This window comes from Neocloeon triangulifer, unplaced genomic scaffold (assembly GCF_031216515.1).
Source record: "Neocloeon triangulifer isolate White Clay Creek 2 clone unplaced genomic scaffold, ASM3121651v1 ptg000017l, whole genome shotgun sequence".
Taxonomy (NCBI): domain Eukaryota; kingdom Metazoa; phylum Arthropoda; class Insecta; order Ephemeroptera; family Baetidae; genus Neocloeon; species Neocloeon triangulifer.
The window spans coordinates 1,392,840-1,416,625 of record NW_026775559.1 but is presented as its reverse complement, the minus strand read 5'-3'; the positions used below and the strand labels follow the sequence as shown (position 1 = coordinate 1,416,625).

General features: G+C 36.3%; 7 protein-coding genes across 14 annotated transcripts in view; 2 read left to right on the top strand and 5 right to left on the bottom strand.

Annotated features, from left to right (window-relative positions):
- Positions 1 to 20: 20 nt before the first annotated feature.
- On the bottom strand, positions 21 to 3,275 carry LOC132203267 (uncharacterized). Its single transcript, XM_059630918.1, has 8 exons — positions 3,099 to 3,275; positions 2,612 to 2,644; positions 2,221 to 2,286; positions 1,262 to 1,449; positions 1,077 to 1,204; positions 905 to 1,017; positions 547 to 754; positions 21 to 486 (listed from the first exon to the last, which is right to left on the bottom strand). Exons 1-8 carry the CDS (start codon positions 3,174 to 3,176, stop codon positions 467 to 469), a joined length of 834 nt encoding a protein of 277 aa, XP_059486901.1. The 5' UTR covers positions 3,177 to 3,275; the 3' UTR covers positions 21 to 466.
- Positions 3,276 to 3,607: 332 nt separating this feature from the next.
- Positions 3,608 to 5,798, top strand: LOC132203271 (nuclear pore complex protein Nup50). The gene is given in 7 exon segments (XM_059630923.1): positions 3,608 to 3,776; positions 3,886 to 4,063; positions 4,122 to 4,452; positions 4,567 to 4,847; positions 4,850 to 5,052; positions 5,108 to 5,245; positions 5,300 to 5,798. Coding segments are annotated over 6 exon segments (1,428 nt in total). The 5' UTR covers positions 3,608 to 3,776; positions 3,886 to 3,895; the 3' UTR covers positions 5,607 to 5,798.
- Positions 5,799 to 5,914: 116 nt separating this feature from the next.
- Positions 5,915 to 11,167, bottom strand: LOC132203270 (RRP12-like protein). The gene is made up of 20 exons (XM_059630922.1): positions 10,945 to 11,167; positions 10,707 to 10,884; positions 10,528 to 10,654; positions 10,296 to 10,478; positions 10,124 to 10,240; positions 9,628 to 10,070; positions 9,258 to 9,543; positions 9,030 to 9,197; positions 8,835 to 8,962; positions 8,650 to 8,779; positions 8,357 to 8,587; positions 7,892 to 8,305; positions 7,676 to 7,840; positions 7,479 to 7,623; positions 7,264 to 7,421; positions 6,935 to 7,209; positions 6,706 to 6,878; positions 6,486 to 6,653; positions 6,143 to 6,422; positions 5,915 to 6,089 (listed from the first exon to the last, which is right to left on the bottom strand). Exons 1-20 carry the CDS (start codon positions 11,072 to 11,074, stop codon positions 5,963 to 5,965), a joined length of 4,026 nt encoding a protein of 1,341 aa, XP_059486905.1. The 5' UTR covers positions 11,075 to 11,167; the 3' UTR covers positions 5,915 to 5,962.
- A 284-nt stretch (positions 11,168 to 11,451) lies between these two features.
- On the bottom strand, positions 11,452 to 13,979 carry LOC132203438 (uncharacterized). Of its 2 annotated transcripts, XM_059631237.1 has the most exons (7): positions 13,507 to 13,979; positions 13,328 to 13,455; positions 13,053 to 13,257; positions 12,844 to 12,992; positions 12,559 to 12,778; positions 12,380 to 12,507; positions 11,452 to 12,281 (listed from the first exon to the last, which is right to left on the bottom strand). In XM_059631237.1, the coding sequence occupies exons 1-7, from the start codon at positions 13,756 to 13,758 to the stop codon at positions 11,855 to 11,857; spliced, it is 1,509 nt and encodes a 502-aa protein (XP_059487220.1). In that variant the 5' UTR covers positions 13,759 to 13,979; the 3' UTR covers positions 11,452 to 11,854. The 2 variants fall into 2 exon arrangements, with proteins under 2 accessions (XP_059487220.1, XP_059487219.1); XM_059631236.1 differs by having other exon boundaries at positions 12,380 to 12,778.
- Positions 13,980 to 14,119: 140 nt separating this feature from the next.
- LOC132203440 (receptor expression-enhancing protein 5) lies at positions 14,120 to 16,108 on the bottom strand. Of its 3 annotated transcripts, none has more exons than XM_059631240.1 (5): positions 16,039 to 16,108; positions 15,793 to 15,948; positions 14,876 to 15,108; positions 14,493 to 14,649; positions 14,120 to 14,365 (listed from the first exon to the last, which is right to left on the bottom strand). In XM_059631240.1, exons 2-5 carry the CDS (start codon positions 15,920 to 15,922, stop codon positions 14,322 to 14,324), a joined length of 564 nt encoding a protein of 187 aa, XP_059487223.1. In that variant the 5' UTR covers positions 15,923 to 15,948; positions 16,039 to 16,108; the 3' UTR covers positions 14,120 to 14,321. The 3 variants fall into 3 exon arrangements, with proteins under 3 accessions (XP_059487223.1, XP_059487222.1, XP_059487221.1); XM_059631239.1 differs by having other exon boundaries at positions 15,793 to 15,969; positions 16,039 to 16,094; XM_059631238.1 differs by lacking the exon at positions 16,039 to 16,108 and having other exon boundaries at positions 15,793 to 16,026.
- On the top strand, positions 15,806 to 17,010 carry LOC132203441 (bis(5'-nucleosyl)-tetraphosphatase [asymmetrical]). Of its 2 annotated transcripts, none has more exons than XM_059631243.1 (4): positions 15,806 to 16,221; positions 16,285 to 16,401; positions 16,458 to 16,570; positions 16,623 to 17,010. In XM_059631243.1, exons 2-4 carry the CDS (start codon positions 16,290 to 16,292, stop codon positions 16,815 to 16,817), a joined length of 420 nt encoding a protein of 139 aa, XP_059487226.1. In that variant the 5' UTR covers positions 15,806 to 16,221; positions 16,285 to 16,289; the 3' UTR covers positions 16,818 to 17,010. The 2 variants fall into 2 exon arrangements, with proteins under 2 accessions (XP_059487226.1, XP_059487224.1); XM_059631241.1 differs by having other exon boundaries at positions 15,807 to 16,221; positions 16,276 to 16,401.
- Positions 17,011 to 17,063: 53 nt separating this feature from the next.
- LOC132202949 (sodium/potassium/calcium exchanger Nckx30C) overlaps positions 17,064 to 23,786 on the bottom strand; it is a 96,791-nt gene continuing 90,068 nt past the window's right edge. For all 4 annotated transcript variants that reach the window (XM_059630310.1, XM_059630308.1, XM_059630309.1 and 1 more), the window contains one exon: positions 17,064 to 22,429. In XM_059630310.1, coding sequence (XP_059486293.1) covers positions 22,189 to 22,429 — 241 coding nt within the window. In that variant the 3' untranslated portion in view covers positions 17,064 to 22,188. The remainder of the gene's footprint in view (positions 22,430 to 23,786) is intronic.

The window sequence follows — 23,786 nt, the reverse complement described above, 5'->3', positions numbered from 1 at the left end:
AAGAGACCTGAAGCATGATGTTAGTTGAGACCGTAAATTTTTTATTTTTACTGATATACAAATTACATGTTGAGCAGAATATTCACAAAAACTTACATGTATAAATGAAGCACATAACAAGAGAACATGAATGTGCTTTTATTACTGAATTCAATAAAAGAATTTGTCTTTTGCTATAAAAGACCTTTTATCACAAGTATTTAGCTGCAGCAAAACTTATCTAATAATGAACGTAACTAAAAATGCAGTGATTTGAGGGTTCTCGTCTATTATTTCTTACAAACTAGTTTGAAATGGGAAAAGCATGAAAATGTGCTGCAAACTAATACCAAATAGAAAACAAGCTTATTTTCTTCGTAATTCTTAACAACATGAGCTTAGGATCATTTTTTAATCAGAACAGTGCGCAAGATTAGAATTGATTTGAATACTAAAAAACTTAACCTTACATCTAAAGTGGCAGCACTCATGACTTGCAATCTTCGCCTGCAATTTTGGAAAAAATATAATCTAAGGATAAGATGATTTATAATTGATTACACGTACTTTCATGAGTAGAGGCAGCAGACTCTTGGGAAAATTGGTGTTCATTGAATGGTTGGTCTGGACCTTCGGGCAAGTCTTCGGAACTTGCCCCTTCGTGGGTAGCATCGTCAGCAACTTTGCTCTCTCGTTCACTGGAAGGCTCTCGTTCCTTAATTATCCTCTTTCTAGTTTTTGGCACACAGCTCAAATATGTTTCGTTGCGTCGCCGCTGAAAAATTATAAAGAATTGTAATTTTATTAACATTTAATATGTAATTAGAAAAAGCTCATTTTTTTTTAAACAGCTACATAAATGGCTTTAATATTGCTTAAAACCTTAATGTAATTTCAATTGATTAATTGAGAATTTAGATCAAACCTGGGAAGGATCAGCTTTAGGAATCTCAAGTAGTGGGTTCTTAAGGGCATAGTCAGCTTTGTACTTTTGCACAACGTCACCTATTTCCTTTGCTCGGTCCAAAGAAACAAGCTCTAAAATTTGAATTAATCAGAATCAATAAAAAATCTACGCCGTATTGAATAAATCTAACCTAGGCAAGCCAGAAAATTCTCTTTTTCATCCAATTTCCTAATTTCGAGAGGAATTCCAAATTTCCTATCGATCGAATGTGCTAAGTTCTGCAAGTCCAGGTCGTAATCAATTTTCATTTGTTCCAGGCTGTTGAAATTTGAGCTTTTATTAATTTGGCTTAACAATTTTATTATTTTCAATTACCTCACTACTTTTTCCTCATAATCCTGCTTGGGAACAACAGCCGTTTCCGTTTCCATTTCTTGGTTTTTGCATTCTGATTGGTTTTCAGAATTTTCAGCCTTATCCTCCAAGCATTGCTTCTTTTCAGGCACTGCCTCGTTTTTGTTTCTGATTGAATGTTTCATCCTCATGATCTTCATCAGCCGGCGCTAAAATCACAAATTTGCAGCGAATTAATTTAAAAAATTCAAATTCAAAATCTTTTTCAAATTTACTTTCAGAACAAAATAGAGTGTTGATTATCCACAACAAACAAAGCCGATCATCAATTTAATTATTTATTTTGTTGGAACCGACCATTGAAAAAAACTTTATTAAATTTGTGTCTCACAAATCTTTTTGTTGCTATTTTGATTACTCTTTTTATTTTTTTCAAGCTCTAATTTTATAAAATAAAAATTAACTGATTTGTTAATTATTATTCTGCATCAATTTTACTTTTAAGCAATATTTTAATTGAGTTTATTTTATTGATTTAGGAAAAATAGATAGTTGGAAAAGTTGTAAGGGGAAAGCCTAGTGTGTGCAACAGGACACACCTCCTTCCCCCGTTCCCTCGTGTAGCAGCAGCTACGTCAAGGGCAGTGATTAGACGTTTATGTCAATAAAATAATCTACGATTTAGAAAAGTGCTAATAGTTCCGTTACTCGACATTATCCTTTTTCAAATGCAAAAGAAAACCAACAAGAGCTTTTCTTTAAAATATTATAAAAGTTAAAAGAAATAACAAATGAATAAAAACCCAAGTGAAAGTCCACTTGTTTGCTGCCGCCCATATTTGACAAAATTTGAAAGTTTGATTATGAAAAAAAAAAATTTGCATTATTCTATCTAGATAATTGGGAAAAGGGAGATGATTTAAAATTTATTTTATAAATAAATCAGAAAAAAAATTAATTTTAGATGACATTATAATTACCTGACTCGCGCCGAGGGTTGCAATGTAACGCTGGAGATCACTAAGCTCCTTTTTGACCTCGGCATTCTGAAATTATAAATGGTTTTTTGGTTGCAGAATTTTTTCAGTGTGAAGTTCAAAGTACTTATAACATAGAGATCAAAAAGATAAGTTCATTAACAGTTAAAAAATTGTGACGCGGAAGATAAAGAATTTTATTATTATATTCTTAATTAAAAATCCAGCGCCATTTAAAATTATTTATTTATATATTTACTTAATTCTTTCCTAAAAATAAAATTTTATGCTCAGCTTTATTTTAATAAAAAAAATTCTAAATATTAAATATGTCGATGAACTCAATAAAAATATTGTTAAACTGCAAATTTTTCCTCTCAATATCATTACTCACCTCACAGTTGTTTTTCAGCTTGAACTGCAAAACCTGCAACACGATTGGCAAACAAGTGGTGTTAAATTATCGAACTAATCTTTTTATTGTGAGTAAAAAATCCTGCAGATTCGTTGGGAACGAAATGATTCGATTGAAATAAAAAAGTCTAGATACAGGCATTTTATTTTGACAAAAGCACACGCACGTACACACCGCGAGAGCTAGATCGAGTGACCATGAAAATAAAATAAACCCGTCTGGCATATTAGCTAAGTCGGAGGCGTTTGAACCAAAATGAATGGGGAGCTGCGAAAATTGCACATTGCAAAGTTCAACATTCAAGGAATCGTTCTTGATAACATTTCGAAAGGGTTACAGGTCGAATTAGGGAAAAAATCAATGTCGAAAATAACAACTCATTGCCAGGGGTTGACGAGCTGCGAGAAAATCGTAGTCGAGAGCAGAGGTCGAGCTGGATTTTCCGAAAATTCGGGTTCAAATTTACCTGATGGTCGCAAATGGCTAGCCTGAGTTGCTTTTGGATGTGCAACATCTCCGCTTCTACACTTTTGGTCTGCGCCATTCGGTCTAGGTGGACGAAATAATTTTTTGAAAATAATCACAAAATTCAGTGCTGCTGGAAATGCATGAAATCTTAGACACCGAAGGAGCGCTTGATAATAGCGACGCCAGCGCCATCACCTAGCTGCTTTCGAAAAAGTAAACTAAAAGAATCAAAGGCGGGCGCTTTTTTAGCCATCTATTGGCGAAGAAGAAAAACCTCACCGATTGGTCCATTGGTAGGGTGTACTTAAGGAGTTAACCATAGTTGTCGATACATTTTTAAATAGCTGAAAAATATTTCAATTAATTAGCATTTTCCAGTTTTTACTTTGAATTAATTGATTTCTAAAAAAATATTTATTGAACATTTCTTGTTAAAAGCAGGTTAAAAGTAGAAAACCTATTAATATAATTTACAGATATTCTTCTTCTTCTTGAACACTCCAGTCAACATTCCCTTCGCCTTCGGCTTTTCGTGTCCACATTGTTGTGTGCACGGTCCCGTCAAACAAATTGGAAAAAGTTTGTGAATTTTCATCTTTCTCTGCTACAAACGAGCTTAATTTTGTGAAATCAACAAATAACATCAAGGAAATCTAGCGGCCAAGGTTGATTCAAGGTAAATTCTGCGGAGTTTTCAATTTTATCGTGCTCATTTTGTCATAAAACTGCATTGGCGGGAAGGAGCCGTTGATTTGGAATTTTTGTACTTAAACCGGAATTTTCAGGCCAAGCACAATGTCCAAAAGGGGGCCGACGTCAGAACTAAACCACGACAACTGGGACCAAGAGGAGGAGGACAAAGAAGTTGCTGGCGAGTTCAAACAAGCGAGCACCGATGTCATTCATACGAGAAAGATTTTGCAGGCTAAAAGAAAGTCCATGCCCTCGGCTGATGGTGCTGTGGTATGTAATCTTCAATGACTCCTCAACTTGCAGTGGAAAATAACCCGTTTTATTGCAGAAAACTCCGTTCGGAGGTTTCACCGCTTTTGGTGGTTCAAGTTCAACACCAAACAAGCCCAACTTCAACTTCATTGTCAGCAGCAAGTCTGCAGAAACTCCCAAAACAAATGGCCAGGAGAAGAAAAGTGACAATGCCGAGGCTCTGCTCAGCTCTAAAGAGTATTACCACCAGCTGAAGAGCCTCAACGTGTCTGTTTCAGCGTGGATAGCAAAACATGTCCAGAGCAATCCCTACTGCATCATGACTCCTGTGTTCAGGGACTACGAAAGACATCTTGCCAATATTGAGAAGAAGAAACCCCTAATCACATCCGATGGCGAAAACACAGGTTGCTTAAGTTATTTTGTACTCAATAAGTCAAGTTTCAAATTTTTTGCATTTATAAATTAAGAACAATGCATTTAACAAAAAAATTAAATATTTTATAATTATATGATTACAGATTCATCAACCCCAATGGAGCAGAATAGTGAAAAAGAAAGCTCAAGTCAAGAGAAAATTACCGAGACTAAGGACGAAACTCCCAAGTCTGAGGAATCCACTTCTCCTGAGGTTGGAGTCACTGCGGCTGCTGACTCTGAAAAAGCTGAAATAGACAAGTCTTGCGAGGAAGATTCTGCAGAAAAAGACGCACCTAAAGGAGAGACAGCACCAGTCCAACACCTACAACCACCGCACAATCCATTTTTGGCTCTATCAGCTCCGCGTCAACTTTTTCCTTCTGTTCAGCCAAACCCTCGACTACCACTGCATCTGCGACATCTTTTGTGTTTGGAAATACTGCTACCACAGCCACAAGTTTGTTTGGGTCTAACCCCAGCCCATTTGGTAGCAGCACTCCTAGCGGCGCCACCTTTGGGTTTGGGAGCATTGCTAATAAGCCCTCTGGGCAACCTACTTCGGCTGGATTTTCTTTTGGAAATTCAGGGTAAGTTTCAACAAATGTTTATCTTAAATTGAGTTTTAATCCTTTGATAATCTAGTTTTTCATTTGGTGCACTGGCCAAGAAGACGGAAGCCGCTGAGGGTGAAAATGCTGAGGAGGGAGGCGATGAGTCGGAGGAGCCACCCAAGGTGGAGTTCAACACTTTCAAGGAAGATGATGCTGTTTATGAAATCAAGTAATACCTACTTTATCCACATGTTATTCAAATTTTTAAATAAAAAATGTCCAGGTGCAAAGTTTTTGTCCTAAAAGACAAGGAGTATAAGGAGAGAGGCTTGGGACAACTTTTTATAAAGAAGAAAGACCCCGACAGCAAGGCTCAGTTATTGATTCGTTCTGCTGGTGCCACAGGCCAAATTCTGATCAACGTCTTGCTTACCTCAAGCTTGGCCCCAAAAAGAGTTGGGAAGAACAACGTTCAGATGCCTTGCGTTCCAACACCAGATTGCACAGAGCCAAGCATAGTGATGATTCGCGTGAAAGGGGGGGAAGATGCCGACGAGTTGTTGGCTAAAATCGAGGAGTACAAGAAGTAAAGCTGGACGTTTATGAACCTTGAATCGTCGACTCTGATACATGTTGCTTTAATTTGTTTTGATCATTGGCGATGAACCTTCGAGGAAGGGATTGAATGCTAAATTAAATCCTATGTACTTTAAATCTATTATGAACTGTCGATGCAGATCACAGGAAAAAATAAACCAATTTCGCTGGAATCGTAAAGGAAATTTAATCTGTTTACTTGATAGTAAATCCCATCATAGAAGTTATTTTATTTTTTGTAATCTGCACTAGATAATTAGGAAAGAAAAAATCTTTTCAATAAAAAAAGATTGAATTTTAACTCGACAATGAAAGTGTGAATTTATTGCAAAAAAAGAATACATTTATTTTATTTCCGGCTCTTTTTGAAATTGGTAGTGCGCTTGGTTTTGGCTTTGGCCTTTAATCCTTTCGCAACACCTTTTGAAGCAGCCTTTTCCAGTTGAATGATCTTTCCAGCGTTCTTAGCACGTTTCCTGCAAAAAGCATTGCAATAAAAAAATGTAGTTTTTCCAACTTAATACGTTACCTTTTGTTAAGAAGCGCCCCAGAGAGAGGGATATAAGCATACGGATCTACTTTTCCCTTTTTCTTGACATCTCCTTTAGCCTTTGCAGCCTTGTACTCTGTGCCACTGTGCACCCCTTGCACTGGCCGATGGATTCCACTACCTCCTGGTTTGTATTGCTGCTGCAAACTGAGGTCTTCCATGCTCCTACTCAGATCATCTCCATGTGGAGGCGCCATCACATACCGGCCAGGACGAGGTCCAACTTGGGAAGCAGCTTCGTCCATATCATCAAGGTCATCTACATATAAAGAAATTTGTGTAGCCTAGTAAATACATTATCACATATTTTTTTTTAAATTACCACTATCATTGTCCTGCCTCTTTCGCTTCCGGTTAAACTTGTTCATTCCTTCCTCTTCTTCGCCATCACTCTCATTAATTATCAGTCTGCCGTCAGATGATACTTTGAATCCTCTATTTTTATCTTTCTTTGAAGCGTCCACATGAGAGACATATCCCGGTTTCTTAGCTGACAAAATTTTCAAATAAAACTTTTGTCAACAAAAATAATAATATTTTACCAGAAATTCTCTGCATTGATGTTGGATCCGTAAAATCAAGAGCATCTTCGCTTTCCTGAATCCAAGTGTCCAGCTTCTGTCGCTTCTTCGGCCGTTTCTTTTCATTATTCTCGTTCATGATTTTCTCATAATCTTCTTCAGAATCACACTCATCTGCCAAAACACTCTCAATGCTTTACATAAAACACAATATTAAAAACTCCATTAATACATAATTCTCAATGATTACGTTTGAGGCTTTCTGCCAAGCGAGAACTCTGTGTCCAAGTCATCTTCTTCGTCGCTGTCTTGCTGGTTTGCCTTCTTTGCTCTGGCCTTCCTTTCTAACTCTTTCCTCATATTCTTGATAATCTTGATCCTCTTTGTCATAACCAGATCATCCTCTGGTACCAATTCGTTCAAAATTGAAACTCCAAACTTGCGTGCAATCCTGACAAAGATTTCTTTCGTTGGCAATCTTAGATAACGTTTGCAGTCTTCATTCATGTCACAAATTGCTGTAACCTATGTCATAAATTTTAAAATATTCCCGTTTAAAAAAAAATTGTTAAGCCATACCATTGGGGAAATGAAAGGACCTAAATTTATAGGGTCAAACACAGTCAGAGCACATTTGAAGAAACTCAGCGCAGCTTTTGACACTTCTCGAATAGACTGACTGGCAAAGGCGCACATTTCAGGCATCACAAGAGGCAGAATTTCTATAGGGACGGTTTCTAAAATTTCCAAATTACCATTTATAAAAACACACAACAAAGAGTTCTCAAACTGACCCCTGAGTTGACGGACAAGAGAGGCAATGGCCAAAAAGCTAGCCGAAATCATCAATGAATCTGCAGCGTACACCTCTTTGCAGCAATCCAGCAATTTTTTGACAAAATTCAGAATAGAATCACTGTCGTTTTCTCCAGTCCAACGCTAAAAATTTTTATAATCAGCTAAAATTAGTTAGAGCTGTCCAAAAACTAACCTGTCGAACTTTTCCCAAGTGAACAAGCAAGGAAAATGCCACTTGACGGCATTTAGGTTTTTCGTTTCTACAACCTAGCAACCCTTCTGTGATCATCTGGCTTAGTATAGAACCTTGGTGGGGCTGCAGATGGTCACTAAGGAGTAGGAGGCACCTGCATCTTGCCTACAAATTTATTTGTCAGTGTTTTCGTTAAATCAAATTGACTAAATTTACAGTTCTTCCAGGATTCTTGCAAACTTCATCCGCAACAGATATTAGTTGGACAAGCCTGTCCATGTTCTTCTGAAGGTAAGCTTTACACTCTCCATCTTCAGATGTGCAAATTTGCTCTATTATCCTATAAGCCCTCTTCTGCTCCGAATGGTCAGCACTGAGGACAAGGTGAGAGCAGAGATTTGCAATTTGCTTCAATCTAGTTTCATCTTGGTAGGGAACCAGTACACTGAGCAACTGTAGGATCGAGTCTTGAACTTTATTTGCAACCAGTCGGCTTTTCTTGGCCTGCTTTTTAGACTTAGTTTGAGCCGCTGGTCCACTGGCACTTTCTTTCATTGCAGCCAAAAGCTCAGTGTCCAACTTAGCAACTGCCTTGTCAAAATACAAATAATGCTTTTCACTGTCAGATATCTATAAAAAAGCAGTCTGTTAATTTTCCATTACTTCGTACAAAAATTATACTTTTAAAAAGCACTTGATGGTTTCCAGACTGGCCAACCTGATGCCTTCGGGTCTGGCCAGGTCAGTAAATATGGTGCACAATATTGGGATGTAGTTCTTGCTGAAGTTGCCAAGAAGCTGCTTTTTGTCACCATCTTCAAGTGCGACTGTGATTAACTTTCGTAGACCAGTCATGACATCGAGAGAGATTTCGTTTTCGTTCAGAGTGTTACCTAGCAGTTGAGCTACTTTCTGGAATAGGAAATTACAAATTATTTGGTATTCATGACCAAATAAGTATCATGATATATTACCTTAAAGTACTTAAAGTCAGAAGGGTTGGTACAACAGCTTGGAAAAATTGACCACAACTGCACAAATAGGACATTGAAAATGTGGGCTGCAGCTTTATCTCCAGCACCTTCAAGTTCCTTCCACCTTTTGCTGTTCGAATTTATATTTGAATTAAAACTGAGTTTTCCAAATCATGTTAACTCACTAGCAAGCCACTGCTTTAGGAAAAATTTCATTGTGGAAGAACGCCAAAGTAGTGACTTCAATGTTGTCCCTCAGCACAGGAATCAGCCAACTTGACGGGAAATCAAATGAAGTTTCGTAGCCTGAAATCTTTAAAATTCAAATGCAAAACATTGTAGAATTAACATTTTTTTGTTACTAAAAATGTATCACTAACCTGAAGTGGAACCTTACACAAAACCAGTTCAGGCCCTAGATTTTTCACAAGAGCTCCAATAGCTTTGTCGATTTCTGCAGCCAAATCTACCTGATCATCATTTTGTCTGATCCCAGCCAAAATGGCCAAAGTTCTGTTCAGCATGGATGCATGCTCAAGAGGAATGACCTTAAAACATAAAAATCAGAATAACAAAAATGACCAAATTTTTAACTTAATTTGAGTTACTTGATAAATTGCTTGCAGGACGTGAACGACGTACTTCCACGTGGCCTTGTGTTGGAACTTCAGGCAGCGCTCCATGTAGTCCAACGAGCTCTGAAGAGCAGCCTTGTGAGCCTGAGTGGATGCTGCATCAAGAGGAGCATCTCTGGGTCCTAAGCATTCTAACACAACCACCTTAAGAGCCAAAGCAGTTCCACCGATTAAACTAATATCGCTGCCCAGGCACATGAGATCAGTGCAAACTTTGAAAAATCGGGGAATTTGCTCCAAACTCAGCTGGGGTTTGTTCCTGAAAAACGTGTGATGTTATTACTTTCATAAAACTTATTACGCTCTATTATTTTCTGTATGAATTGTCAAAAAATATACTTACTCTAGAAGATTGGAAAGGGCCTCATGCATAACAGAGAGCCACATGAGAACAAGGTCCGTGTCATTACTGGACGGTTGAAACTTAAACAAGGCGTTGATGAGCTTGCCGTTGAGGTCGGATGGTAAAGTCTTGGTTGAAGGCCTTGCTGTGACCAAACCTTGCAGTGTCTGCAGACAACACTTGGTCAACACACCATCTCCAAGGGTCATCAAGGTCAGCAGCTTCTCAACAATCCCCTTGACCTGCTGGGCTGGCAGCTGGTTGATAACCGTACGCAGCAAGTTGACAACGTGAAGTGTCCTTGTGATTTCAGACAGGCACTCGTTGCTGTCCAAGACAGATTGACAATACTGTCCAGCCACACTAGCTGCTGGATGCATGGAATCGTTTCTTTCCGAGGCTCTCAAAACGCTGGTAACGATTGCTTGGGCAACTTTCCGAACCTTGGGAATTTCAAAATTTTCTTTTGTAAAATTTAATTAAATTTGATTATTACTTTTGGCATGGAGTGAGTTACATAGGCCAGAAGAGCTTTGAAAATTTCACCAGCTAATGGTGCACTCCAAGCTGAAGGATCTTGCATCCGCAAAACAGAGCCAAGACAAACAATTAGCTGGAAATAAATTATGTTCAAGTTTATCAAAGAGATTTTTAACAATCATTTTTACCGCTTTCAGAACAATAGCATTTTCAGATCCAGAGAATTTTTCTAGATTCTTGAAAAGACTAGTGGCGATTTCATTAAACTTCAGTTTAATAATATTTGGGGAGACTTTCTTGATCACAAGAGCAATTAAAGCCAGAACTGCTGCACAACTGTTCTCGTTGTCGCACTCGTCTAAGGACGTCATCTGAACAGAAATATTTAGTCGTAGCCGGTTAAATTTGTTAAATATTTACCAAGGCTCCAAAATACTCATTGGCTGTCTCAGAGCCTCCATTGGCTTTGATTACTTCGGTGATTCCAGCCAGAACTGCCAGCATTTCTTGATGTAGTTCATTTGAAGCTTGAAATCCTCTCAAGAAACTTTTTAAAACAAATTTAATATAAAGAAAATTTACACTTAAATTTAAAAAACCTGTCAAAGGACTTGTTGGAACAGTTGCTCCAGTCGCTTGCAAACGTTTTGCTCGACTGAACTCCTTCAGACATTGATTCCGTTGTGCTCGAAGGGCCGCTCTTGGCGCCGCTCTGCATGACATCGTGTCTCCTGAGTGCATCGTAGGTGAGCGTGCCTGGTTTGGAACTTGTAGGGACTGAAACGTGTAAAATTCTGGTGTGAAAATCGGCGGAAGATTTTGCTCCAAGATTTTTACCCAAGTTGGGCTGGAAGAACCTGGATTTGGCCGCATCTCTGTACTTGGTCGCTTCCGGATTGGAAACGCAGCTGTGACCTTTGGTCCAGCGCTTTCCCTTGGTATTGGTTTTCACTCTGAGCTTCTTCATTTCGTCGGTTATTATTTCTAATTAAAAGGCAGAAACATCAAATTTGCGGCATGCCTGTAACGTCGTGAAACACACGTGAGAATCGTCGGAAGAGAACGAAAACAAACAAGAGAAAATCGCGTGTTTACGAGATAGGTCAGTAGAGGCACTGAGAGCAAAATTTACTCCATTCGGCCAATCCGATTGCTCCAATTTTCAAATTTCAGCGCCAATAGAATGAGGAAGTAAACAGCGGGAAGAACATGCATTTCAGAAATATTTGAAAATTTTTATTATTACTTATTTTCGGTTAATTCTAAAATTGTAAATAGGATAGAAAAAAAGAGAAGAAAAGGCAAAAAAAATGGTAAAAAAAAATCAGAAATGTATATTTTTGGTATTTTAATTTCAATATTTCGCCAATAATTTCTTAATTGAAAATCTTATAAAGATAATAAAAAATTCAAAAATCTAAATCCTTGCCCTTGCAGCTAGGAAAAAAATACTTATTTTATGATTTACCAGCTATGTTATAATTTTGAGGAAATTTTATGGAAATTACTTTTCAACCCTGACAATAATAAAAGTGTATTATAAAAAAAAATATTGATACATATCGAATAAATTTTTATTACAAAGTAAGAAGCGATAATAAAGAATAAATTTTGTTTGATTCAAATATGATTGAATAAAATATCATTGTCTCAGCCTAGAACCAAAACAGAGTAGTAAATCCGGTAAATCCATAATAATTACATATTTTTTCTATTTCCTAGTTCTATTATAGAGAAATAAAATATCCTAGAAAAATTTACACACAATGTTTTGCACAACGCAGATTTGATGCGTTTCTGGTACTTGTTTCCACTTGCCAACTTTGTACTTTGGCTCATGGATAAATATGTCGTGATCTACGCGGAAATTCTTAACAGCTACGTCACTGCTGCCCTTGCACTTCATGTTCCGCTTTTTAGGCATGTTAGCTGATAACGCTCCGTCAGCAAAAAAGTTTTTGTGCGCCACACCAGGCCCATACAGTAAACACATAAGCACTCTGCTCCCTGTCGTCAAATAAAGTGGGTTTTTGAATGAAAATATAAAAGGGCTAAACACGAATTTTGGTTCAGTTATTTTCTCGGCAAATTTGATATTTGGTTTTCCATGTGGCGGTGTGATCTCGATGGACAAAAACATGTGGACATTGTTTTCAAGAAGGTCTCCTTTGCTTCTGAAAGCGGTTTTTCTGATTAAAATCTTATTTTGAAAGTATTTAAATTATTAAAACAATTAAAACTGGAAAAGAGCTTAATTTTGTATTTACCATACCCTTTTTCCTGATTGACGTGAGACAAAATTTCCAGCGACGCAAGTTGCATATTTTGTCCCGCTGTGAACTTAATAACATTCCTCTGTCTGAAATCGACCATTTGGTTTAATCCGTATTTAAAAGGGCACTGCTTGTCAATTTTCATTAGTTCTCTTGGGACTATTTCAATGACTCCCACATTTTTCACTTCTTTCGGAGGCTGCCTGTACGGCTTCCTGGGTTTTGGGTTCGGACAAAGTGACGCCGGCATGAAGCTTTTGTCATCAAAAACAATAGCATGGGCCAAGCCGGCTCTTTCCCTGGTGTTTAGCAATTTGGAAATCGACGAAACCTGACCCACGTCCAAAGTCAGCAGTCGTAAATAAGGAAGAAGATACCGGATGTGGTTTTGAGGAGAGCTGTGTGGTGAAGGGGGACAAAATTATTAATAATTTTAAATAAGGCATTAACCAGTGGTTAGTACCTTGAGCTCCATTTGATGCAAGCGTTAACCAAATCATTTTCGGAATTCACATTTAAACTGTCAAGCTGCAGTAAAATTGCAATACTTTGTTGGGAGACTTTGAGAAAATCTGGGTGCCCAATGCAACTTGTTGTTTCTCGACTTAAGATCTTTATCAAATCATATAAATTTTTGTAATGAAAAAATAATATAATATATCGATATTTTACCTCGATGCACACAGAGCGAAATTCAAAGCGATGAGACAAAGCATCCAAAACAAGCCAAACATTTGAGGAGTTGATCATTTTCTTGACAATTGAGGCACACAATTTAAGCAAAGGCTCCACGAGGTACTCATCTGCGGCCAAACTCAAGGCTATTGCGTCCTCTAAAGTTTCAATGTCTTCTTTCAGCACATGAATATGAATAAACCTAATAAGAGTTTTTCTTTGAAATGTAGAAGTTTTTTCTTTTTTGAATAAAAAATAAATTAAAATCTTACTGGAGAAGCATTGCGAAAATTCGTCCGTCGTGGTTTTTTATCCTAATTGGGTTTTTATGTGAAGTATTAAGCATTGCCTCAAATTTTTCACTTGCTAATATCAAGTCGCATTGAAAAGCATGGAGAAGCTAATATTAGGCAAGTTAAGTATATGAAATTCAGGATAAATTATTTTTTACTCTCGAGGTCAATTCATGAGGGCCGACGAGAAACGAGCAGTCAGTAATCCGCCCGTTCATAAGTGCAGAAATCTTCTTCTGCTCCATAAAAGTTGCCACAACACTGCTCTCTTCCAATAGTCTCAGTGAGACATTTGATTTCTTTTCGGAGCACTTTTGAAATAAAATAGCTATTTTCCTCAAAATCTTTGCTGACGAGCAGGCCATTGTGCTTGAAATGGGAAACTTGACGTGCGATTCTTGCCGAGACATGCCACAAACTGTAACAATGTGCGGCTTTTGCTGTCCGCTCTTGAAATGTGAGAAGTCGTTGGGCGGAAATTGGAGCCCAGGCTTTATAGTTTTAGCTGCGTTCTTTTGTTCCTTACTTATTGCAGAAAAAAAGATAGTCTGGTTGCCAGATATAATATTTTGCACAAACAAGTTTTAAAAAAGCAAGTATTTAACTCAATCACTATGTATTTTCTATTTTGTACAATTTCATTTGTTCTATCAAATATGTTAAATTAATTTCCTTTTTAAATTGATATGTGAATAAAACAAATTTTGATAAATAATATATAACAATAAAAACAAGTTTTCATCGGGTATAAATAAATGAAAGCATTTGGGATTCAACGATAAAGACAAACAAGTTTTAATGAGAAGACGGAGAGGCACAGATTGGTCACTGCATTGTCTTTTGTGACCATCGCATGAAAAGTTAAAAAACGAGACAGGTCTTTATGGCTCATGAAAGAGATCATCAACTAATTAGCATGAATAGTCTAATTTGACTTTAAAAATTGTGTGCATTTATTGAACTGTGCTTGTCTTTAATCGGATTTCTTGAAGGCGGCATCGGTTGCCAACTTGGCAGCTGAAAGTAAAATTTCATTTTACATTTGACCTTTCCAGAATTTTAATATAGAATCTTTGTCTGGTTGATAAAAAAATTGCTGACTATTTTTTTTAAAAAAAAGTTTAAAAAGATAACTTTAATTTACCGTCTCCAGCAAGCTCGGTCAACTTTTGGGTGGCCGTGCTGAGCACATTGTTGACATCCTCCTCGTGCTTCAGGAAGACAGGGCGGATGATGCGCTTGTAGACCACCAAGGAGCCATTGAATTCAGAGGGAATAAAGCACCAGGCAAGGAAGACGCACTAAAATAAAAATTCAAAATTATTTAATAACATTCATAAAAATATTTTGTTTCTGACAAAAGGATGATAAGCTTGTGGTTTGACTCTGTGGTTTTATTATATCTGATAAACATTATTTGTTAAAAAAAACTAATTATTTAGTATAGAATGAAATGAAAGATATATAAATATAATAATATTGTTATCCAATTATTATATTATAATAATTTAAGTTTAAATTAATTACCTTAGCCAGGTAGTAGAAGGGGAACCAGCTGAGGAGCAGATCCGAGAAGAACTCGAAGATGGAGAAGACGGCAAAGACGACCCAGTAAGTGAGCCACTTGGTGTCGTCCTCCTTGTTCTTTGTCTCAAGGGCCTTGATGGAGCAGATGGCTGGGTAGACAAAGCCGATCACATTGCACAGCAGCTGTGCTCCATAACCAAACAGCAGGTACAGGCCAATGAGAGCAAACACACCTAAAAGAGATATAAAAATTTGTTAATATGCATCTAGAATAAGTAAATAGCCTAAATTATGAAATAAAAATACATAAAATACCATTTTCCTTCAATTATTTCGGCACAATTTAGTCAGACAAGGTAATAAAATTAATCAAATAAAACCTTATCGTACTGCCTTTCCAACCACACTGGTTCCACTTATCTCGAACAGCCTCAAGCCATGATCCCCTCTCAGCGACTTTTTCCTGAGTTTTATTCATTTAGAAAAATATTTGAAAAATCTTTTGAACAAAATTTTAGGCAAGAACCAACAATGGATCAAAACTTTAGACTTTGAATGTAACAATACATTAAATCCGTCATTTAACAACAATGGAATTAAACTATGTATGTATAATAATGTATAATTTTTTTGATAAAAAAAAAATATCAAAATGCTTAACACATAATATTAACAGAAGGAAGTTGTAAATTTTTAAAAAAAAAATTAAGTCTATAAATATTTTTTTTTTTGAAAAATGCGAAAAATGACCACACGGATGTAATTAAAGGGTTATAATTGGTCATAACGGCCATGACTGTAGAAAGTTTGTTTTCGAGGAAAAATTCTTGAGATCCGACTTGATGTTGGCCACGGCCACTTCAGGGAGGAATTATTCTTGGCTCATTGCACTCGCAATCGAGGGTCGAATTCCTTACCCGCGACGATGTAGATTCTCTTAACGCCGGTTTTCTCTTCTGCCTTGCCAAGAATGGGCGTCCATGGTCGGCCCTCCTCGCTCAGCGTTTTCTCCAGCTTCTCGCGGAAGTCATTCACCCTGGCGGTCATCCTGCTGCGCGCTCTGGTCGGCCGAACTATGTGCAAGCGAAAAAGTTCTGTGCGATCAATGCGATAATGCTAATTTTAGTGGATTCGGCGTTAATGATTCACGGATTGTAACGTACCTCGACTCAAAAAAATTACCCAAGGGCCCAAGGTCGCATTGCTGCTGCAAACAAAAGACGAGCGCCAATAACAATAGCCACGCCCCCTTCTTCATTTAATCCTATTTTGTTCGCTAAAATTCGTCGAGTCGGCCCGAATTTCAGTGCGAATCGTCAGTTGTCTCCGCAGTTTTTGGTGCCGTGGTGCGTATGAAATTATTTTCCACCGATTTTCTTGAGTTTTTAAATTAATTGTAGGATTTTTAGCCGAAATGGGAGAAATTCGTGCTGCCGGTTTTGTCATCTTCAGACGACTGGCTAATCAAATTCAGTACCTCTTGATGCAAGCCTCTTACGAACCGTTCCACTTCACTCCTCCAAAAGGTTCAATGTTTTTTTATGTTTTTCATGAAATTAAGATATTAAATTTTCGCTCGAAGGCCACGTTGAGGAGGGTGAAGATAATTTGGAGACTGCGAAAAGAGAAACAAAAGAGGAGGCCGGAATCGATTTCAAAGACCTTAAAATGCTTGAATTCACCAAGAGCTTAAGAGTAATTTTTTTGATTTTGCTTATAAGACCAAACTAATGTAATTTAATTTTAGTACGAAGTCAAAGGGAAACCTAAAGTGTCCGTCTACTTTCTCGCCGAACTGGTGAACCCTGAAACCCCTGTGATACTTTCCCACGAACACAAGGCGTACGAATGGCTGCTCATTGATGACGCCTGCAAAAAAGCGAATTTCCAAGATATGCAAGAACTGTTGAGAGAGTGCAACGCATTCCTCACTAAAAACTAATCGCCCTAATATTATTGAAATTTGAAAAAAAAAATCCCAAGTAATTTGTGGAAAATGTTCCTTTGAGTAATCTATGCAAACATCCGTTAAATCAATCTAGTGGAAGTACTGTTTGTATGTTTGTAAAATTTCTGTTACATCCAGAAAAGACCAATAAATTTTTAAGCTCCCCTGCAAATAAAGCTAATTTTTGTTTACAGACATTACTGTTGGTATAAGTAGGAGATTAAATGAAACACAGCGCAATTAACTTTAAAAACAATTATTATATTCTTGCTCATCATATGTAAATAATGCATTATGTCAACAAAAATGCATCTCACAAAAATGTGAAAACGCAAGTGGATAGGTGGGAAGGAAAACACTCACATGAGAAGGAAGGAATAATTTGAAAAGGCCGAAACAAGTTGGAAAGTCAACGAACCGCGTATATGTCGATGCAAAACCAGAAAATGCCTCTAATATATGCATGAGAAAGAGAGAAAGTTTTATGTTAAATTTTAGAGCGTTTAAAAAGAGTTTCCAAGAAGTTGATAGATAGTTTATCGATAGAAGTGGAATGAGAGAGATAGAGAGGATGATGGGTTGATTTTTCTTTTCTTAGAACGATAATAAAACTACAGCGTGAACTACGTCAACCGAATCTCAATACCAGGAAATTTGAATGAAAAAGTCATACTGTATGCAACCATAGGCCTAGTTGTCATTTCGTCCCAGGAAGAGTCACTACGCCGCGCTACGACAGTTTTTCAATATTATTATTGAGAGTTAAGTCATCAGCGTTCGAATTTTGATTATTTAGCAATGATCCAAGAAACAACGATCATTCATTCATTTCTTGTCTAGGTAGCCCTGCTTGCGTACGAACTGCAATCAGGCTGAAAAATTGGCCCATCACTTTTCCACGAAACGATTGATCAAATTTGAGAGAGATTAGAGACGCCTGATATGTGCAATCATTTTTTTTCCTACCAAAAGAACCGCGTGGAAATTTGGCTTCAATACAGTATGCAGGTTGCAGAAAATTGGGGAAAAGAGGCGAAAATGTTTGGGGTTTTAGAGAGAGCGAGAAAAGGGTCGGGAATCAAGACGGGGAACGGATCAATTTGTCTCAATGATTAATCTGTCTTACACTGTATTATACAAGATATAATCATTATTTTTCAACATTATTACTAGGCACTTAATAATACGAAGATATTTGCTACAAAATACAAAAGTGTGCCATCCATTTAGTTTTCTTTTTTGGTTTATTATGTCATGTATGTATATAATTATGCCTCAATAAAATCAGCAGCTCTCTGTTTTCCACGTCTCTCCTGCAACTACTGAGAAATAATCAGACATACTGAGTGTGTTTTTGTGTGTGTTTGTTTTGTGTCTCTGTGCGATGGGTATTCTCTTTTTTTTTGTATAATTCCCGACTTAAATTGTCTCGTAACAGCGGAGGTGAAGATTAATAATTAATTATTCCAATCAAATCAACTCTCCAAATTTTGCGCTTTTGTAACAACACTGGAAAGCAGAAAAGCTTCATTTTAGATTTAATTTCAACTCTAGAATGAATTTTAATAAGTAGGGTGATCAACACTATGGTTTTTAAGAACACAGTTAAGTTGTCGCTGTTAAAGTTGAATGATTATTCTGCTCTGAAAATTAAAAAAAAAAAATTGATTTTGACGGAAGTAGATTTTACTAAAACACGTTAATATCAAATTTCCTTAAATTCATCTTTTTTTTTCAAATACTTTGCTTTATCGTGATATATTTTAACATTCTTTAAACAGCAGTTTATATTAGCAGCAGAAAAGTTTTTTTGTTGATTTAATATTAGAGATTACATTTTTTTCCTCGAAAATCAGCAATTAATTATATTTTTATGGATAGTTAAGGTGTATTATGATATAGTTGCGTTTTTCATAGAAAGAGAGGCGAGAGAAAATTTCTTCGTTATATACGTTGAAGTGAATGTGTGTGTTGATTTTCTGTGTTATATTACGTGAAAATTTCCAAGTTTTTTTTTTTTAAATATTTTAACTCAACAATATATGCAGTTTGTGTAAAGTGGCAAGAGTTCGTGAAAGTGTGTTGAATACGTTGACAATAATGAGAGATAGAGAGATGAGATACATGGAGCTGAGTGAGTTTCGCGCTCCGAAATTTGAGAGATGTTTACTTTTATACATTTTTTCACTTTTTGTTACTACGTGAGATACCTTTACGAGTTTTACAATTTTATTCCTCTCAGTACACTCTCTCTTGCTAGCTCGTCATAGTAAATAATCAACGGGCATCCACGCGTCTCTCATCTAAAAAAATATCACACACAGTCTAAGGTACTAGTATTTTATATAATATATAGAGATTCGTATTAGATTATAAGAATTTAAAACTTGTTTGTGCAGCTTGCACCAACGTCATTATGAATCATGCGTAATTAGATCAACAATTAACAACAGTAGTAGAATGAATGAGAGCGCTTTTTTTTAATTCATAATATATAGTTTTTGCAAGTAAAGACGTAATTATTTCAACTCAAACAGTTTAGAGGCCAACAGACAACTTGTCAATATATAATTTCAATCAATGAACAAACGCACACATGACAGGATAATTTTTCCACCTAACTAAGTGGACATCATTATGCACAGTCAAAAGTGTTTTTGCAGATCAAGGACAGTAAACAAAACGAAAATCGTTGGTCAATCAAACGACCACGTGAGTGTTCCAAGTATAAGTTGTAATAAAAAGACAACAATCCTATCTAGAGTTATCCTGCTCTAGGTAGCTATATATTATATAGATAATAATGATCGTCAGTATATAATTAAGTAGTAATTTAATAATCAATTAATTAGTGTGTATCATAGTAGCAGGTTTTAGCAATTTTACCAGTATGAGAGAAGGTGCGCGTATTGTTTTTTTCCACTCTAAAGTTCGTTTTTAGAGAAACAGCGACAAGATTTTTTTTTAAAAGTGAGATTCCACAACGCTGTGAAAAGTACGAGAGAGACATTAAGGGAAATAATATTTACTTGTTAATAAATTGTGTGTTACAACATTCGCACGTGTCTAAATAATTGTAGATCATTTTTGACCTGCTTTGAGTCTTCAACACGCAAAAAGAACATTCAGCAGGATTAGTCTCTCCAGCGCATTTTTAATATTCCACTCTCTCTCGCACCCGTACTATAGAATGCACCTATAGTATGTTTATGGTAACTTAAAGAGTATATGCGTATATTACTTTGTATGAGTTAAGTCTCTATAATATGCCCTTATTAAATACGCTTATAAATATCTGCAGTTGTTGATGCTCTCATTATATGGTACAAACACGTGTGTGGGTTTTTCTGCCGACTTCTATATTTTTAGTGTACTGGCTCTCTCGTCGCGCGTTACGTCGCCCTAGACAGTTGAATTTACCACACAGAAAGACTTTTCTTCATAATTTACATTTTGTTTAATAATTAATTCACTCGCGGTCAGTAATGGTAGCATGTGTGTATAAATTTTTTGACCCATTTTTTTTAAACCTCATTTTTTCATTTTAATATAACCTTTTTAAGTATTATCATTAATACATAATTATCTTGATGCTTATTGCTTTTCTGAAGTCTAACTTGTCTTTCTTGCATTTTTCAAAAACAAACAGGATGGTTTTATTTCGTTTACGATTGCGCCTAACGTGTATGAAAACGTCAATAAGGAAAGCACCAATTTTGAAATTTCTTATACTTCTTTGTCACCAATCCAGAGAAACGTGTGGTATTATACTTTTTTTTTACAAAAATAAACAATCGGACAACAACAATCAAATGCGATTCAAATATAAAGTACACCAAGGAGATCAGAGTTTTTTCTTTCTTCAATTTACACACTTAGAGAAATGAGCAACATCGATAACCCTCCGAGCCCGAGGGGTTGTCGACAAGGCTATTACTTTTCCAAACAGGTTTTATTTTATTTTAAGTCAATTTTCTTTGCAGTGGCAGCTCAAGTTGCCAAAACCCCCTCAACCAAGTGAAATGAAATTGAAAATTCTTCTCTTTTATTTTGGACAGAGTTGAGTTTATTTTGGCTGAATGTCCGTCCGCCACTGCAAAAATGAACCCAGACGGACCTGTGAAAAAGAACAAATCTTTCTCAAAGGATCTGAACTGAGAGGACGTTTGAAAAGCATCAGCCCGCAAAACAATATGTTTCCATCTAAACTCTTCTGCTGTGCGGCCGCCGGCCCTTTCAAAAATGAGGCTGACGGTCCGTAGTATTCAATTTTTGCTTAAATTCTTTCATTACTTTTTTTCTTGTCGGCTGTTATTGGTTAATTAATAACATCTAAGCAATCACAACTTTTTTGGTATCACTTTGTAAATTAAAAACAAGACTTAATGCTCTCTCTTCATCTTGTGTGTATAACCGTTTTATGTTGTTTTTTTTCACTTCAGTTTTTTTTTAGCTAATTTTACATAATATGTATTATAATTAATTAACTTTACGCAGTTTTGCTAGTTAAATATGTACAAGTTTTTTGTTGTCTCACTTTTATACCTGATCACTCAATGATTACACAATTATTAATAAATCAACTAGAGAGATTTTGCTTCTTCACCTAGAGAGCAATTTTCGTGTATCTGTTTTCCGAAATAATTTTCCCTTATCAACGCGCGCGTGAGTTTGTGATCATAAAGACTTCTATGAAATCAATGCAATCGTTACAACTAATGAACAACTGTTGCTTTGCAAACAAATCAACGATTATCTCAACGAAAAATGGCACGATTATGTTTCTGGACGTGTTAGAAAATTAACACTTTTGTTTTGGATCTTTTTCGAGAGGCTTCTCTTATACATATATTTTTTCGCAAAAAGTTTTGATGTGCGCAAACTTTTCTCCTTCGTCCACCGCAGTGTGTATGTGTGAAATTAGACATGCGTTCATTTTTCTAATATATATATGCATCATTGAAATATATATGTAATATATATTATTATGTGTAGGCCATTCGAATGTATTATTCTCGTAATTTTTAACTTGTGTTTAAATTCAAAAATTATTAATGTATAACCGCACATTCTCGGGGTTTCATTCTTATTCAGATGAAAAAATTTGATATCGTTTTCGTATAAGTATTACAAACCACGCGCTGAATCATTTTTCAACAGGCAGAGTTCGTGTATAGTCACCTCACAATCGCCCCGGGGGCCACGAAGAAGCGTTTATTATTCTTCTCTCTCTGAGACTCAAATTCATATATCTATTATATGGATCAACAACAATAATAATAATAATAATTATAATACGATATAACGAAAAATTCCTTTCTAGAGTCGCATTATGTGTGATAGAGTTCGATCCTTTTGAATACATTTAAAAGGGGCACATGATGACTTCATACTCAAACATGAGCGAGACGGCGACGAACACAAAGTACAACAAGAACATGGTGAAGCCAAGACCCTTGTTCATCCGCCAGTGGAAGCAAGCGATGGACATGATTACGAACAGGAGCATCATGAAGAGGATGGAGATGGAGCACACCATTCCAACGCTGTTCACTTCTACAGGTCTCTGGTACACCATGCCGTAGATTAGCCAAGGCACCGGGAGTCTGCAACAAGAATTTATTTAAGCCATGCCAAGAAAATTTTCTGCAATTTGGTGATGATGAGTGTATAAGGTATGCAACCGGTGCAACATCTACGCTCATCGAGTTGACTATTTATGATAATTCAGGCGAACAATTTATTTTTATTTTTTAAACAAGCCATCTTTGTTTATTTAATTAAATTAATACGCTAGAAAAATCCGATAGATGTATAATTTAGGACATTTTAGTCAAAATTAAACAAATAAATGTGATAAATGACGATTAATGATAAAATGTACACATGAAAGTTCTGTCTATTTAAATAATTAATGTCAGAGTTTCAAATAAGTCTTTAAAAATTTAAAAATGCAAGCTGACAAACAAAATTATTTTCTATTGAAATACTGTTTTCGCAGACAGACGTTATGTTTTCTTTTAATGGACATTTTCGCCTGTTTTTCTGTGGTCATATTTTATTATTTTGGTAACTTGATATTTTTGAAACGTTTTATTTTTCTCAAACGTTTTTCAGCCCACTTAAGGGGAACACGCTGAAATTCAATTACTAGGCTCTTACGTAAGGAACAACACCTCGGTCTAAATTTAGCTGCACGCAGCAAATTAGCCGCAGCGCGCGCTCCCGCGTAGTTCTGGGGAAAATTAGCGACGACAAAAAGCGCCGTGTCAGAGAGAACACGAATGAGCCGCCCCGAGGGCCGGTCGCGCTAATGTACGTGGGTACATTATGCATGTAGCTGGCATGCATATTCATCTGAGCACGCGCGCGTTTTGCCGTGCGAAGCGCACCGAGCCATTCATAAAATGCGTGACAAAGTAATGAATGATTAAAATCTTGGCCCGTTGTGTGCCACAAAAAGCACTCGCGATTTAGCCGCATGCAGCAGCGCCAATTTAAGTGGATTTGAACTTATAAAATTCTCCAAAATATGACAAATTAAGGGCCAAAAATCAATTCCAATTAAGCTTTTAAAAGTTATTTAAAGTATTTCAGAGGTTAATTAAGCGGTGCGAAAATTTCCAGTCACCAATCAATAAAAAATTTACAATGTAATTCCACTCTGCAAATGATACACAAGAAATATCGATTATAAAAAATTGAATTACATTTCAAAATTCTGTACTAACATGAAAGGAAATGGAAATATTTTATATGGCTAAAAAAATATTATTTTTGTAAATTACAAGAATAAACAAATAGGACAAATTGAAATAAAAATTAAATTTTTATTTACAGCGAGTTCAAAGTTTTTATCAAAATTTTTAAAGATAAGCCAAAAGAGTTTAGAACATATTGCATTTTACATTATCTTTCCATTTAAACAAAGAATGTTGCTTAAAATTATGACCTTGACTAGAT

What these genes read in the sequence shown, in the direction of transcription:
- LOC132203267 (XM_059630918.1), bottom strand. Translation starts at nt 3,176, where the DNA reads ATGGCGCAGACCAAAAGTGTAGAAGCGGAGATGTTGCACATCCAAAAG. An exon ending in CAACCCTCGGCGCGAGTCAG is followed by an intron (nt 1,450 to 2,220) that starts GTAATTATAATG and finishes TTGTGATTTTAG; the next exon opens with CGCCGGCTGATGAAGATCAT. An exon ending in TATGAGGAAAAAGTAGTGAG is followed by an intron (nt 1,205 to 1,261) that starts GTAATTGAAAAT and finishes AAATTTCAACAG; the next exon opens with CCTGGAACAAATGAAAATTG.
- LOC132203270 (XM_059630922.1), bottom strand. Translation starts at nt 11,074, where the DNA reads ATGAAGAAGCTCAGAGTGAAAACCAATACCAAGGGAAAGCGCTGGACC. An exon ending in TGTGTAAGGTTCCACTTCAG is followed by an intron (nt 8,963 to 9,029) that starts GTTAGTGATACA and finishes TGAATTTTAAAG; the next exon opens with ATTTCAGGCTACGAAACTTC. An exon ending in CCTAAAGCAGTGGCTTGCTA is followed by an intron (nt 8,780 to 8,834) that starts GTGAGTTAACAT and finishes AAATTCGAACAG; the next exon opens with CAAAAGGTGGAAGGAACTTG.
- LOC132203438 (XM_059631236.1), bottom strand. Translation starts at nt 13,758, where the DNA reads ATGTCTCGGCAAGAATCGCACGTCAAGTTTCCCATTTCAAGCACAATG. An exon ending in ATTTTCGCAATGCTTCTCCA is followed by an intron (nt 13,258 to 13,327) that starts GTAAGATTTTAA and finishes AACTCTTATTAG; the next exon opens with GTTTATTCATATTCATGTGC. An exon ending in CACGTCAATCAGGAAAAAGG is followed by an intron (nt 12,282 to 12,379) that starts GTATGGTAAATA and finishes AACCGCTTTCAG; the next exon opens with AAGCAAAGGAGACCTTCTTG.
- LOC132203441 (XM_059631243.1), top strand. Translation starts at nt 16,290, where the DNA reads ATGGGAGAAATTCGTGCTGCCGGTTTTGTCATCTTCAGACGACTGGCT. An exon ending in CCACTTCACTCCTCCAAAAG is followed by an intron (nt 16,402 to 16,457) that starts GTTCAATGTTTT and finishes TTTCGCTCGAAG; the next exon opens with GCCACGTTGAGGAGGGTGAA. An exon ending in AATTCACCAAGAGCTTAAGA is followed by an intron (nt 16,571 to 16,622) that starts GTAATTTTTTTG and finishes ATTTAATTTTAG; the next exon opens with TACGAAGTCAAAGGGAAACC.
- LOC132203440 (XM_059631240.1), bottom strand. Translation starts at nt 15,922, where the DNA reads ATGACCGCCAGGGTGAATGACTTCCGCGAGAAGCTGGAGAAAACGCTG. An exon ending in CCTTCTACTACCTGGCTAAG is followed by an intron (nt 14,650 to 14,875) that starts GTAATTAATTTA and finishes TTTTTATTTTAG; the next exon opens with TGCGTCTTCCTTGCCTGGTG. An exon ending in GACCGAGCTTGCTGGAGACG is followed by an intron (nt 14,366 to 14,492) that starts GTAAATTAAAGT and finishes TTTTACTTTCAG; the next exon opens with CTGCCAAGTTGGCAACCGAT.